The sequence below is a fragment of the Miscanthus floridulus genome, chromosome 8 (assembly GCF_019320115.1).
Source record: "Miscanthus floridulus cultivar M001 chromosome 8, ASM1932011v1, whole genome shotgun sequence".
In the NCBI taxonomy this organism is placed as follows: Eukaryota; Viridiplantae; Streptophyta; class Magnoliopsida; order Poales; family Poaceae; genus Miscanthus; species Miscanthus floridulus.
In genome coordinates this window covers 56,117,295-56,133,640 of record NC_089587.1, presented here as the reverse complement: position 1 = coordinate 56,133,640, position 16,346 = coordinate 56,117,295, and the positions used below count along the sequence as shown (strand labels likewise).

Sequence of the window (16,346 nt, the reverse complement as noted above, 5' to 3'; positions counted from 1 at the left end):
CTTAGTCATTTTTCCATGTAGGCATGACTCGCATGTCTCAATCGATTCAAAATCAAAAGGATCAAGAAGACCATCTTTATGGAGCCTCTCTATGCGTTTCTCGCCTATATGGCCTAAACGACAATGCCAAAGTAAGTAGGATTTGAGTTATCTACGCGAGTTCTCTTAGTACTAATGCTATTAATTTCTACATCTTCTAGATCAAGAACGTAAAGCCCATTCACAATAGGACATCTCCCATAGTACATGCTATTCATAAAAATGGAACAACACTTGTTCTTTATTATGAATTCATAACCATCATCCTCTAAACATGAGGAGGAAATAATGTTCTTATTCAATGCAGGAACAAAATAACAATTATTGAGTTCTAGCACTAATCTAGAAGGCAACGACAATGGATAAGTGCCGATGGCCAACGCAACAACCTTTGCAAAGCGTCTAATTATTTTCAGCCCCATGCATTATTAGAACACGTAGCAAGATTAATTTCAATAACATTAATACCTTGAGCGGAGGTCGCACCTCCTTTCTTCTTTTTATCTTCCAAGTCCTTCTTGCAATTCCTCAACCAATGCCCCTTTACACCACAGTGAAAGCAAGCATCGTCAGGGAAGGCACCAACTTTCGTTTCTTTAGCCTTGGATGCCTACCCGGAAGTCCCACTTTCGGCAGGTTTCTTAGCCTTCGCTGGGCGCTTACGCTTCTTACCCTTCTAGACTGTCATCACGTGACCAGGAGTCTTCCTAAGACTCGCCTCTACCGTCTTAAGCATCCCATGCAACTCAGTCAGCGATTTCTTCAAACCATTCATGTGATAGTTCAGGATGAACGGTTCAAAGCTAGCAGGCAGGGACTGCAGTATCACATCGGTGGCGAGATCATCATCGAGGGGAAAACCCAGTCTCTGCAAGCTCTCAATGTACCCAATCATCTTAATCACTTGAGGGCTGACTGGAACACCTTCAGCAAGCTTGCAACCAAACAGGGCTTTTGAGGTATTAAACCTGTCGACCCTCGCCTGGTTTCCGAACATGCCACATAACCCCACGATCATATCGTACGGGTTAGGGCTCTCAAATTGCTTCTGCAACTCAGAGTTCATGCAAGAAAGCATCAGGCACTGCACATCCACCGCATCATCAGTTTGCTTCACATAAGCACGATATGCACTAGTGGTGTGCGTGACATTCTAAGGCTCTTCTGGGTAAGGCGTATCGAGAACGTACTCCTTTTTTCTTGTCTGAGAATAATTCTCAGATTCTGATTCCAATCAACAAAGTTTGTTCCGTTTAGCTTTTCTCTATCTAGGATCGATCGTAGATTGAAGTTTGATGCACTCGATATTTTCTACAACAGTAAGATACGCAATTGTTAGCATTTCTTTTATTAACACCTTTAATAAAAGAATTCCTGCTATGTTGTGCGAACGTCCCCCGACGTTGCATAGCAGGACGAGATCCAACGCTCCCTGTGATACTAGTGAGTTTTGGCATCATCGCTAGCATCATAGTGAACAAGGTAGGCAACACTTGCCAATCGCATCCAATGCGACTCTCGTTTGTTGGGCGACATCATATGTCTCGGCTCCCAACACTTATGCCCCAAAGCCCAAATCCGACTTGATAGCTCTGTCAAGTAAACCAACACTATGTTGTGGTGTCCGACGCCACCCAATGAATCAAGGTAGAAGATGACATCCTGCTTTGGCAGACCCATCACCTACTAACAAGATCCCAATGGTGCAGCTATTGGAAGGGCATAAAATCTTAATTTTTCATGAGGGATTCATCATTCGCATCACAGGCAGTGCATAATATTAATCATCACAGATAATCAAATTATTATGATAATATAGCCTTTTCTTTGTCCAATGAAAATCAGCACATGTCGACGACCGCCAGTCCGCACGCCTATGCCGAGACATCGCATCTTGGGCACCTTCTCCAAGGTACGACGGTCGTCGAGTCGCTTTGCTCGTGTCGATGAATTACATAATCTAATTCAGCTAATACACGCTAGTAGCTAAATTAAAATTATAAATTACATCAGAGGAGTGGCACGCAGGCCGAAAATGAACAGCCTCAACCCGGCTGTAATAATTTGTGACACGCAGGCCACACAAATTTATTACACACAGGTCATCACATGATTTTGAGGCCATACCATCACATCATTCTCTACAAAAACGAGTTAGGCGTTTCTACGAACGATGCAACGCATCCCCGTTTTTTTTAATTAAAACACGATCCGGTCCCGTCAGCCGATAACGGATAGAACAGATTTTTCGCATGGTGCCAGCAAGCTAATAGGCATGGCGTTCTAGCCGACATAGCCGTTCACGCCGCGTATTGACTGTTTCGCTACACGAACTCACAACCTCGTGGTCAGCCGCGCGACGCTCGCGCGCCGTCGTAAAGATGGCCAGTTAGCCAGTCACATAATGAGGAAGCAAGAACGGAGTAAAACAGTTCAATTCGCACGTAACGCTATTCGTCAAAACAATCTGATCTACAACCAACCATGCAAAAAATTTAATCTAGATCAAAAACAGCACAAGCACAGCTCCGGTACCAATGTTGGTCAACGCGGTATGCTACTCGCTAGCACACAAAGAATTAACCGCGTAAACAGGATCACTTGCGAGTAGATGATCATAGATTATACCTTCGCTCATCCCGCGTCGCAGCGGAAGTCTTGATGAAGCACAAGTAGTCGATCCAATCAACGTCGAGGAAGTAATCGTACGATCTAACGAAGTGCGCAACCTAGCGACACCTCTACGGCAGTCCACACGTACGGGATGGGACGACGAACCAGAGCGCGCTAGCACTCCACGGCACGTACTCGAAGATCCTCACGATCAACCTTTGATCGGGGAAGACTATAGGTGCAGCGGCAGCGGCAGGAACCTTGGCCGGCGCCTGCACTGGCAGGAGCCCTGCGGCAGCAGGACGTGCGGCAGCAAGCCAAGCGGCGTGCGGCAGCAGGGATAAAAATTCTAGTGTTAAAAGTTGATTAGCATTTATAGACTTACTAATTAGGCCAGCGCTAATTGGGCCAGGCCTCTCTTGGGCATTACCAGCATCAACTGCCATGCGGGTCCATTTGCTGGGCCCAGATACGAGGCCTCTGCCAGCGCCCTAACCGATCCAATATTCCAAGTTCCAACTACCAAACTCGCCTGGCCTGCTGCGAACTCAGTGGCGAGTTTGCGAGGTCCATGGCAAGGAGACCCTACTTCACGCTTCCTCCCGACATAAGCCTGTATATAACCAAGCTGTGCCTAAAGCACTGTTTGGATACCCCCGTGCATATTCTTATAGGGAATTTAGTTTGGATACCTCCGTTCGGCTGGCGGGTTGCCGGCTGGCTGGCTGGTTCTGGCACTCATGAAATCATTGTTCACGTCCTACCAGAACAGTATTTTTCTCTCACAACAATCAGCCAGAACAGTATTTTTCAGTCCTGCCAAACAACCAACTAACTAAATTGTCTTATGATAATAACTTGTCTTGTAGGACTGAAACAATCAAACAATGGAGGTGTTACACAAAGGACAAGGCAGGAAAGCGCGCATAGCAATAAACAAGACTTCCGCTAGTGTTGATCACTGAGTTCGACAAATAAGACAAGTTATTTTCGGCCTGCGTGGGCCGGCCGTGGGCTCACGGGCGCGCGCACGCCGCGGACGATGAGCGCGATGCCGCCGTGGAAAGCCACGCACAGTGCTAGAGCGAAGCACATCGTGCAGGGATCTCGTTCCCAGGGATAGGGAGTCCACCGCTGTGGTGGGGGGGGGGCGCGATTGCGATGACCGTGGAGGTAACACAGAGGCCAACTGTAGCAGAGTTCATCTTCCGCGCCTGAACCTAAACTGAATCCCATCGAAAATACAAAAACAAGTAAAAAGCAGTCAGCATACGGTAATGCTGCATACCATCCTGTCCTACTGGATGCAGTATCACCTCCTTTTCTCATAACAAAAAAAAATAGAGAGAAAAAGTATGTAATGCATGCAGAAAGAAGGGTATGACAGGCAAGAATCAACATTGGATAATCCAGGGGAAAAAAAAGAGATATGACGCTATAATGCTTCTTCCACTGATCTTGTTATGTGAACGGTTTTCTCCTCAAGCGCGCGCTGTCTCTTTGTGTTGTTCTCCACTAAGGCCGAACTGTGCCTGTTAGGCTCCCGGCGCCGCGTTCCTCTCCGCCGCCACCGTCGGCATCGTGCGCGCCTCGTCTCCGACCAAGCAGCATGTAAGAGAATAGAACGCTCAGTTCATTCGATGTTCAGTGTACATGTACTTATACATCTTGCCGATCATTCCTAGCCGATCAATTCTAACTAACCTGCATGCACGGCTCAGCTGAAGACTAGCGACTAGCAGTTACACATTTGAGTTACAAGAGGAGAAGCAGATCCTACGCTAGCTAACAGAAGTATGAAGAATCGGTCGCTGACACCCCCCGCAGTTGGAGCATCGGATGATCGAATGCACAGACGGTCTCTGAACTCGTTGAACAATGGCGTTGGAAGGCCTTTGGTCATGATATCGGCAATTTGGTACCGGGTTGGTATTGGCAGCACCTTGAACTGACCGAGGGCCACCTTCTCTCGCACGAAATGGATGTCAAGCTCGACATGCTTGGTCCTGCGATGGTGTACTGGGTTTTCTGAAAGGTAAACCGCAGATACATTGTCGCAATAGATCACCGTGGCTTTGTCGACAACGACGTGAAGCTCTCGAAGGAGATTACAGAGCCAGCAGCACTCCGCAGCAGCGTTGGCGACCGCCCGATATTCAGCTTCGGCACTCGATCGCGAGACCGTAGTCTGTCGCTTGGACGACCACGAGACGAGTGAGTCACCAAGAAACACACAGTAGCCAGACGTCGAACGCCGAGTATCTGGGCATCCTGCCCAATCAGCGTCTGAATATGCCTTCAGTGTTGTCGATGGAGTAGCCGAGATGGTGATGCCGGTGTTGATGGTGCCGCGCAGATATCGCAGGATCCGCTTGACAAGGTTCCAATGGACGTCGCGAGGAGCATGCATGTGAAGGCACGCCTGGTTCACGCCATAGGCAATGTCCGGGCGTGTGAGAGTGAGGTACTGGAGCGCGCCGGTGATACTGCGGTAGAACGTGCCGTCTGTTGCAGCTTCGCCGTCCTTGGCAGACAGCTTGGGCTTGACTTCACCAGGCGTGGATGCCGGTTTGCAATTCGCCATGCCTGCTCGTTCCAGAATGTCTTCTGTGTACTGGGCTTGGTTGAGGTGGAAACCAGCATGATCACGTCGCACCTGTATGCCAAGGAAGAAGTGCAGCTCACCAAGGTCCTTGATCGCGAACGCTTGCCGAAGCTGCTCGACAACTTGACGTAGAAGTGCATGCGACGAGGCGGTGAGGATGATGTCGTCCACGTACACCAGGAGGTACGCCACGTGCACGCCGTGCTGATAGATGAAGAGAGAGCTATCGGATCGTGACGCAATGAAGCCCATGTGAAGAAGTTGGCCACCAAGTCGAAGGAACCAGGCCCGCGGCGCCTGCTTAAGTCCATATAAGGACTTGACGAGCTGGCAAACATGGTCAGGGTGGTCCTTGTCGACGAAGCCGGCAGGTTGATGGTAGTAGACGCGTTCGGCGAGGTCACCATGTAGAAAAGCATTCTTTACGTCGAGCTGATGCACTGGCCACCACCGTGTCACCGCGAGGTGAAGCACAGTCCTGATGGTCGCCGGCTTAATCACCGGTGAGAAGGTCTGATGAAAATCGACCCCTGGGCATTGCGAGAACCCACGCACAACCCACTGGGCTTTGCGGCGTTCTAGGCTGTCATCAGGTTGCAGTTTGTTCTTGAACAGCCATTTGCCAGTGATGATGTTGGCATGGGCAGGTCGGGGCACCAGCGTCCAGGTGTCATTGCTCTTCAGCGCATCAAATTCGGCCTGCATCGCGGCCAGCCATTCCGGGTCACGAAGAGCGGCGCGGACCGAAGTCGGTGGTGGTGACGGTGCCGTTGTAGTAGCCACGTGCGCGTACTTGGGATTAGGCATGCGGATCCTAGCTTGCGCGCGTGTGACCATCGGGTGTCAAGGCGGTGGCACATCGTCGGTCGCTGTTGGGGGCGCTGGAGGTGCAGTAGGCATGGACGTCACGGTGGGCGCGGGCGATGAGGGTGGCACATCCGGTGGCGTCATGACGGGTGAGGCCGGTGGAGTCAGTCCGCGCGCCTGGTCGTTGCGTGATGTAGAGGCCACGGCGCGCGGAGCATTCGTTGGCGCACGACGTCGAGTCGGACTTGGTTCGACTGGGATCAGAACCTCGTCTGACAGGCACGGCGCGCAAGGAGGGGCCGACGGTGCTGATGTTGTCTGGTCCTGCACAAATGGAAAACAGGTCTCGTTGAAGTAGACGTGACGTGAGACAATAACTCGCTTGCTTTCCAGGTTATAGCACTTGTATCCTTTTTTATCAAGGGGATAGCCAAGGAAAACGCAGCGCACTGAACGCTGCGTGAGTTTGTGCGGTGTAGTGGACTGGACGCGAGATTGGGATAACATAAGCACCCAAACACCCGGAGATGGTTGTACTCAGGTGCCGTGCCGAAGAGGAGCTCGAAGGGAGTCGAGTTGTCACGGGGTCAGCACGGTCGCCGATTGAGGAGATAGGTGGAGGCCGCAAGAGCATCGGGCCAGAAGGTAGGGGGAATGGCTGCCTGAAACAGCAGTGTGCGAACGCCGTCGGTGAGTGTGCGGAGCACGCGTTCAGCACGACCATTTTGTTGTGATGTGTATGGGCATGTGAGCCGAAGAGCAATGCCATGCGTGGCGAAGAACGCGCGTGAGACCGAGTTGTTAAACTCGCGGCCATTGTCGGTTTGGAAGCTCATGATGGGTACCTGAAACTGTGTACGAACAAATGCATGGAAGGAGATGAGGGTGGGCAGAACATCGGATTTGTGCGCGTAGTGGGAATGTCCAGGCATAATGTGAGTAATCATCCAAAATGACAAGATAGAATTTGAAACCAGAATTGCTCATTATTGGCGAGGTCCATACATCACAATGCAAAAGTTGAAAGGGAAATTGGGAAACATTATTGGACTCGCTAAAGGGTAGCCGTACGTGTTTGCCGCGGCGACAGGCATCACAGGTGTGCCGGCTAGACTTGGAGCAGGAAAAACCAATGGAGCGAGAGAGTCGCTGGAGCGCGGCATGGCCAGGGTGACCTAGTCGCGCATGCCAGAGATTGCTGTCGTGGGAGGCAAGAAGTGTAGCTGGAGGACGCGCCGATGTGTTGTTGACTTGGCGGAGTGGATAGAGCTCGCCGGAAGAATCACATCGGAGCAGTACCGTCTTGGTGCGAAGATCCTTGATTGAGAAGCCCCATGGGTCAAATTCAACAGAGATGGAATTATCACGGGTTAGAGCACGAACGGAAATCAGATTCTTAAGAAGGTGAGGAGCAATGAGCACATTACGTAATTGTAAGGAAGAAGAAGGAGTGGGGATGTTGGCGTGCCTAGTGCATTCAGTCGGAATGAACTGACCATTGCCGACAACAATATGACGATGAATAGTGGGTGTTGAGGAGGAACTGAGAATACCAGAGCTGGAAGTCATGTGCGATGTGGCTCCCGTGTCAAGAAACCAGTCGCCGCCGCCACCGTTGGTGTTGTTGAGGGACATGTTGTTGAGGGCGGAGTAGAGGCCGGCTGGCAACGATCCCGAGGCGCCAACGTAGCAGGTGGCATCAGGTGATGGCGATGGCGCCGGGAGTGTCGCCATGGCGGATGGAGGGTGAACGCCGGGTCTTGATCCGAGAATGCTGGGCCTCCAGGCGTTCATGGGCCACGCCTGAACAACCCCCTGCCACGGGTTGTGAGCCGTCGCCCACTGTGGTGGTGGAGTGCCACCAGGATGCACCGGAGGGCCGCCGGTTGGTGCACCTTGGCCGCCGGAGTTGTTGTTGCGAGTGCGTCCGTTGTTGGCCTTCCGCTTCTTGCGCCGATCATTGGCGCTGTTGTTGGATGCCTGGGACGTTGGTGGAGAAGGCACGGCGGGCCGAGACGCCGAGTTGTTGGGGGCCGCCGCAAGAAGGACCGTCTGCGCCTCCATCTGGAGAGAGTGGCGGACGCGGTTCTCTTCCTGCAGAAGGTATGATTTGGTGTAGAGAAAAGTGGGTGGGGGAGACATGGTGGTGAGGACAGCAATCGCCTGGCTGAACTTGTTGTTCAGGCCGCGCAGGGTGTTGATGACGAGGGTTGTATCTGAGACGGCGGCGCCGCAGTCGTAGAGCGTGTCGGCGAGGCGCTTGAAGCGGCCGCAGTACTCGCCGACGCCCATGTCGCCCTGGTACAGACTGTGGAACTCCTGCTGGGCGTACACCGCGCGCTGAAGACTGTTGTCGAGGAATTGGCCGGTGATCGCAGTTCAGACGGAGTAGGCGTTGGCGTTGGGGCGGTTGACATCGTTCCAGATTTCCTTGGACACGGTGTTGTAGAGCCAGGAAACAATGCAAGCATCGATGTGGAGCCATTCGGCGTCGTTGATCATGGCAGCGGCATCGATGGTGCCGTCAATATGATTGACGAGGCCAAATTTTTGGAGAGTGAGCTCAATGCAGGAACGCCATTGCCGGAAATTGCCTTCGTCGGCAGACAGCACGACGGGGACATGGCTACGGATGTTAAGTAGCACAAGGGTGGAGGCTGAGGGTGGAGCGGGGTCAGCAGGTCCGGCGAAAGGGTTGGAGCCGGAGGAGGCAGCAGACCCGGATGGACTCGCCATGGCTCAGAGAGGCGGAAGCAGTGGGTGGGAGGTGGGATCGAGAGATAGCTGATACCATGTAAGAGAATAGAACGCTCAGTTCATTCGATGTTCAGTGTACATGTACTTATACATCTTGCCAATCATTCCTAGCCGATCAATTCTAACTAACCTGCATGCACGGCTCAGCTGAAGACTAGCGACTAGCAGTTACACAGTTGAGTTACAAGAGGAATCGCTGACACAGCACACCGCTGTGACGGCGAGGTTGGCATCGATCTGCTGCAGCGCTGAATTGCAGGGATCAGAAAACAGAGCCGGACGGTGGGTGCAGTGGTGGCGATGCGTTTGGATCGGTGAGGATTTGATGCTTGTGCTGCAACTTGGCTCAGTCAGCCTAGAGGAATTGGAGAAATTTAGTGGTGCTTGCGTGCCTGATGAAGGAGACACGAAGGACGCTGTGCTTGCTGCTGCTATTGGCTTCCTATTGGGGGAGAAAGGAGCTGGTTGCTGTGGACATGGACTGAAGCTTCGGTGTACTGCATTGCAACGTGGGACAACAACATGATGCCGTGCCTTTGTGTTTGGTGGAGGAGAAGAACGAACATGCAGAGATAGCGAGCTGTAGGCAGAAAACCCAAGGGCAGAACTTGTGCCTTCACATCAAAGCAAGGAGGACACCATTACGAAATAGCTAGGCTTGAACAAACGCGGGGGATGAAAGAACGCAGCCCCGGAGCTTTCCCCAAGAAAGCCCACAAGAAGGCAAGAACCCCAAACTGCGTCCCCCCATGTAATGTAGCACAGCACACAGCAGCAAAAAGCTCGTGCACCCAACCAACGTATAGGTAATGCAGAAGAAGACGCGTCGCACGCCCCTGACACGACACATCGCTACTGACATGCGAGCCCCGAACTTGTCGAGCGAGGCAATCGCTGGGACTCGAACGTGTCAAGCAGGGCAGTGACAGTCACTAGCCGGTGGGGCAGTCAGAGGACAAAGGCGTACAGTACTCACCACCACGCATGGGTACGACCGCGATGAAACGAAAACGACCCATTCACCGTACTCTCCAGTTTATTCACGAGAGCAGTATGCTACGTTCAGCTGTAACGGTACAATTCTACCAGTACATTGCTTCAACAAAATAGTAAAACTCTACTCGTACAGTTAGTACAAAAGTAACAGTGCACCGTTGGAAAATATAAAACTATTAAATGAAAATAATCATCCTAACTTTTAGCGAGTAAATATTTTTTTCTTGCAAAGTTATAAGACTATTTGAATGTAGATATTGGGTCGGAGAAGTTAAATTGGGTGCCAATACCAATTTAGCCTTAGAATGGAAATAGGTTCAATAGGGTGTAGACAGAACTGGTAGCTAGAATAAAGCAAGGTCATAATGCCAATTCTTGTTTGGTTGTCCATGCATTGAAATGAATAAATCTCTTCCTCCCTTCTCCCCTTGTGTCCGGGCTCTCCATTGGTGAGTCAACTTTGTCCTACCTCTCTGTCGGCGAGGTCGCCTCCGTTGTCCCTCACTACCTCTCGACATCGCATATGCCCTTCTATATCGGCGAGGTCGCTCCGTCCTCCCTCTCTGCCGGCAAGATTCTCGCCGCTCTCCCTCTCTTCGCGTCGCTCTGCCGGAAAGATCCCATCCACCCTCCCTCTTCGCGCCGCCTCTGCTCGAGCTCTCTGCCGATGAGTCCCCCCCCCCCCCCCCTCCCCCACATCTCCTCCATCCTTCTTCTCCATCGGTAAGGGCCACTCTAGCCTCCTTCTTCGTCGGCGAGGTCTCCTCCACCTGTGTGGTGACTAGAGAAGAGGGACACGACGATGGTGGTCAGATGAAGAAAGAAGGTTGCGCTCAAGTGGGTAGCCCGAGCCATCACGGGCAGCGGCAGTCTTCGGGGCTGTGGCGGGTTTGACGGTGGCGAACCGCCGACGGTGATTAACCACCGACATCGATGGCATGGGCAGTACCCCCCAACGTTTGAGGGTAGTCTTGGAGCTGGTCCTAATTGAGATTAGTTCGTTCTCTGGGTTCTCTCCAATACGAAGGGGTTGAGCTCGGTATTGAAGGTGGACAGATTTAGTTGTAGTTGAATACCATGGAAATGGCGTTCAATTTCATCTCTCAATGCCAAAGACATCCATGCAGAATTAGAAAAACTCGATTCCATTTCCAAATTCCAAGTCTGAATATCTACATCCAAACGGGGTGTAACATTCTTGTCATGAGCTGGAACATTTTGATTATTTGTGTGCAGCTAGTATATTTTCTCCTAATCTCGAAACATTGTTCTTTTAAACCTGGAATATCCTTCTCTCGATTCTCAAACCTAAATATTTTCTTGTGAAGTTAGAATAATTTTCTAGTAAAGCTAGAATATTGCCTTTCTAAAATGAAACATTTATTTCTCCTTAAGCTTGAACATTTGCTTATGAAGTTGCGTAGACATTTATCTTATCTTATTTATTATTTTCTCACTTTTGCTTGAAATCTGCTAATCTTTATATTTACTTTGCTTTTTGGATTTGTTCTTTCTGCCAAACATCATTAGTGCTTTTCTCTTGAGCTAATATTTTCTTCCAACGGTACCGAGCTCTGTATAATTTTTTTTTTCTTTTAGTCTCAACTACAATATTACATAATAGTCACCCCTATTTTCTAAATTATAATTGTTTTAGTTTTTCTAAGTACATAGTGTTTTGCTATATATGCAAATATAATCTTAGTGCATAGCCCGGTACCCCAGTACTTAGTGCGTCGCCGGCCGTTTTTTTTTTTTTTTTTTTTTGGCTCGCCGGCCTTCGTGCCCGGCGGCGTCCACCAGCCTGCGCGACGACGCCGTGAGTCACGAGCATAATCCCCAGGTTAAACGCGACGCATAGCGCAAAGGGCATTAAGTACATCCCAGGCTCAGCCTCGGCAGTAGCCGCGACGGCGACGGCGACAGAGACGATGCAGAGGCCGATCATGGGAGCATCCATTCTCTGCGCTGAGACGTGAGAGGCACTGACGACCGACCTGCTCATCGTAATACCATTTCCGTGAATGAAATATTTCTTCTTGTAAAAAGTACTGTAGCTGCTTGCCAATTGCCATACTGAGTGCAATAATCTTATACGAGAACTAGAAATACCAACAACAACACGTTTCCATTGTTTTCGTAGAAAAAGGGAAAAAAGATTTCGTTTCAGAATTCGATGTGAGGAAACGTTGGAGGATGTCGTCAAGCGGGAGATTAAGAGAGCAGAGATCATACCTTTCCAGGTTCCTTTCCTTGCCAAGCGTAGTTTGCTCCGGCACCCAGCGATATGATGAACAACTAGCTAGCTTATCACACAGCGGCAGATGCAGAACAGTATTGAACTTGGCTGGTCTATTCTTCTTCTCTCTTCATTTTTCTTCTTTCCTCCACCTCTTTTTCTCCTTCATCCTCCTCATATTTCCATTGATACATCAGCTATAGGGGGCTAGTGCCCCCCCTCCCCTTTAGATCCGCCCCTGCAAGGCAGATCCATATTTAGGGGGTGTTTGGTTCTTTAGTCGCTCATAAAATTCATGTCACATCGAATGTTTAGATATTAATAAAGATCATTAAATATAGAGTAATTATAAAACCAATTACATAGATGGAGGCTAATTTGTTAGACGATTTTTTAAGCCTAATTAAGCTGGCATTAGCGCATATTACTGTAGCACCACATTGTCGAATCATAGACTAATTAGGCTTAAAAGATTCGTCTCGCAAATTAGTCACAAGTTGTGTAATTAGTTTTGTAATTAATCTATATTTAATACTCCATACATATATCTAAATATTCGATGTGACAAAAATTTTAGAAGGACTGCAGGTACTGCCTTATACCGGCAGACCTACGGAGTACAGTAGGTAAGCTAGCTTTCTCTGACGCCCGGGGATGAAGACAGGTCTACAGTAGATAGCTAGCCCTTTCCTTGGGGCTCACGTGCGTGTTGTTTAAATGCAGACCCTAAAGTTTAGATGTGTTATATCAGATATCACATGAAAATATTTAGATAATAATAATAAAATAAATTACATAAGTTTTCAGTAATTCACGAGACGAATTTAATAAGTCTAAGTAATCCATTATTAGCATATATTTACTGTAGCACCATATTATCAAATTATGAACTAATTAGGCTTAAAAAATTCGTCTCGTAAATTAATCCCAATTTATATAATTAGTTATTTTTTAATCAATATTTAATTGTATCGATCGAACGTACCATACTTTATGGGATTGCTCGCTTTTCCTTCGGCGCTAACGACCTCTCGAGTAACGTGTCTCGGGATGTTCTCTGGCTGGAATGTGTGTAGCCTGTTGGTTGCTAAGCAGAGCGCCTGAGCTTACAACGGTCCTCAGCAGTATTTTTTTTTCTGGAATTTATTTTCACCACGTATCTATAATCTAAAAATAATGATAAGCCACCTTTACAAGCTGCTCCCTCCATTCCAAACTTGCTCTCCTTTTTTCCCCCAAGTGACCTTTAAGGTTCTCGTTCACGGTCCTATTTATTCAAAACTTGCTGCATTCAAGGTTTCTCTAGGACACACACTTAATAATAAGAAAAGAACAATGCAATAAATTGCTAGGATGACTCCACCTCTCGATCAGCAGCAGTGCAGCTCATTCATTCCCTCAGCTTCTGCCAGTTGGCATCACCTCCAAACACTGACATTCCTTTTGTGTCGAGTCCTGGCCACAGAAGATCCCACGTCACACAAAAATCCCTGTTTCCTGATCCCAGGTTAGAGGTTCCAGGAAGTTGCGTCTATCGGCTATCAGAGCAACCACAGGCAAAAACTAGTCCATAGGTAATACAAAATTTAGTATCAGCTAGCTGGTCCATAACCAAAAAAAAAAGGAAAAGATAACCATTGCGCTATGGTCAGCCCATAAGAAAATAAAAAGGTACAAATGGACTGTACATCTGACACAATACATTAAAGTAACAGGTATTCGTTGGCTTGCAGGTAACAGTTGCCCCTCTTCCATCTCCGTGTCCCTCCACACCGTCTCTGTCCACACACACCATACTTGCTGAACTCCATCTTCTACCTACAAAAGTGGATGATCTTGCTGCACAATTCTCAGCGGCAATTGAGATTGGAGTCTAGAACACTAGTAGTTCCAATGGAACCCTCTCGTAGAAACTTTTCCAATCTCCTGAATCATGACTCTCCAACCCAATACTTAGAGAGTAGTGGCCAAATCTCACCACCTACACCCCAATCTCAGTTTCCCTTTGGAACATCCAATTTTCTACAGAACTTCAATCCTTTTGGTCCTCCAGGAATCCACCCACCATATGGCCATTCTCCTCCTAGATTTCAAGGTGCTACAAACTAAAGATTCTGGTTTTTCCTAACTAAACCTGAAGTAGTAACTTAGCCGAGATTATACCTGTGTTGATGCAAAAGTGGATCTGCAAACACAAAGGGTTAATACCCGAATCGATATCCAAAGCGTGCCAGTCGATTTGACCTGTTAATCGACAAGGATGAAGATACGAGCACTTTGGTCCTGACAACAGCGATACGCCCGGAAGTCACGGCCAAGAGGTACTCACGCGGAACTCGAGAATCGCCGAAGGTCGCACTAAAGCGATGCAACTCGCCGAATCAATGAGAACTCATAAAAAGGAAAAAAATATGCAAATTGACGAAGTCGCCGAAAAGTAAGTATATGCAAATAGGAGTAAAAATTAGTTTTGATATTGATTTATTTATATTACATTGCCCCTCAATCTATATTTATACCCTGATCTAAAGAGACATAACCAAATACGACTAGGACACCAAGTCCATATCTAAGGAAACACGTGACTCTTACATGAATCATACTCTAACAAATATAGAAAAAGAAATCAACTCCTATCTATTTCCCTGTCCGCCTCAATTACGATGGAATTCTCACCGACCTCCTTTCCATCGGCATACTTCCTGTTTCATCGGCAGTAGTTTTCAAGCCTTCCTTCATCGGCATCGACAATAACATCTCCAACCTTATCGGCAACGCCTGAGTCTAAATCAACCTTTCCATCGATCACCACCATTCATCGGCAACCATCTTTACAAGCTGATTTTCATCGACTGTCAGCGTATACAGTAACTTTCTTCCTGCCAATTAGCCCACTCTGATCATTTTGACACATGCAAAAAACGGTGTCAACACATGCCCCCCAATTTCAGAGTATAAAACCATTAATGCTCCGAAATTTACTCCAGATAACGTTTGCCTTCGCCCAATTACCGTAACTCATCCTCCAAGCCAAAACTTGATCTGTTATCAAATCTAGTCCTGATTCACGCACCTCAGTAAATATCGTACAATTTCCAACCACTCTTGCCCTGATTATGGTTAAGATATTGAAACAATAATCCATCGGCAAGATCCTAACATAATAATGCCACCATTTTCAGAATTAAAATATTCTGTACCGAGATTTCTTCCAAGTCATGATTACTTGCCATCAAATCATTTGTACAATCCCTTGATTATCGTGCGAACAGTTACCATATCCATCTGAACCACCTCGACCCACATGCGCGCGGCATAGAGATAAGTCCAGAATACCCCTACTCCAAGCGGCTTATAAATAGATTTCTCCGGAACGCTCGTCTTCTACCCTCAGACTCCAATTTTTGGCATTCTCTCTTTTTGGCGGCGACTCCGACGAACAACTGCGCGACCTCAACCAACAAGAACTTTTCTCCAGCGTCAACCTCGAGTCTCCAGCTCGTGCCCCCATCTACCTCAAGATAATGGCAATCAACTTCGACGTCCCTGCGGTTCGTTCCACTTCCGTTACTTTTTACCTCGATTCCTCTGGTCTTTGCGAGTTCATACAGTTGGTAATTTTTTCTCTTTTTCTTTGTTCTTCGGATCCTCTAAACTTAGGAACTTCGCAACAAATTAGTTATTCCAACCGATCAGCCGCATTTCCAATGCCTAGGACCAATGGGCAACCCAGATCCAACTGATCTGATTAATGCAGAGGTTAACAGAATCCCTTTTAGAGCCCAAAATTTCTCTCTGAATTTATGGAAAGATATATTCTGATCTTGGCCCAAAACCACCAAAGGGTGGAAAGATTGGTACTTGAGGGTCAACAGGTCGATGCAAGTACACTGGGCAGAATGGAAGCTAGACCAATGCATTAGGCTATCCATTGCCGATATGCAAAAGAACGAGTCAATGATGATTGCAGCTGCTTACTTCTAGTCAGACACAACAAACACTTTTATGTTTGGACATGGCCCAGCTACTCCCACACTTGCCGATGTCTACATGCTCACTGGCTTGGACATTTCAACTACCGATGAAGGCTCCATCTATGGCAGAAAATCTGAATATAGGGTGAATACCTGCAACATCGGCGGTTGAACGGGATATATTCAAGAATGCCAGAGGACCATGACAGTTAACCAGACAGAACATGCCATATTCTTGAATATGTGGTTAGAAAAATTTATCTTCTGTGGTCGATCAGTAGGACCAACCAACGCCTTCCTCCCCGTGGCTGAACTC

General features: G+C 48.2%; 2 protein-coding genes across 2 annotated transcripts; both read right to left on the bottom strand.

Moving 5' to 3' along the window:
• Positions 1-715: 715 nt before the first annotated feature.
• LOC136469111 (uncharacterized) lies at positions 716-3,747 on the bottom strand. Its single transcript, XM_066467433.1, has 2 exons — positions 3,673-3,747; positions 716-1,123 (listed from the first exon to the last, which is right to left on the bottom strand). Exons 1-2 carry the CDS (start codon positions 3,745-3,747, stop codon positions 716-718), a joined length of 483 nt encoding a protein of 160 aa, XP_066323530.1.
• A 2,324-nt stretch (positions 3,748-6,071) lies between these two features.
• Positions 6,072-8,549, bottom strand: LOC136469110 (uncharacterized). Its single transcript, XM_066467432.1, is given in 3 exon segments — positions 6,072-6,388; positions 7,561-8,473; positions 8,475-8,549. Coding segments are annotated over 3 exon segments (1,305 nt in total).
• Between the last annotated feature and the right edge of the window lie 7,797 nt (positions 8,550-16,346).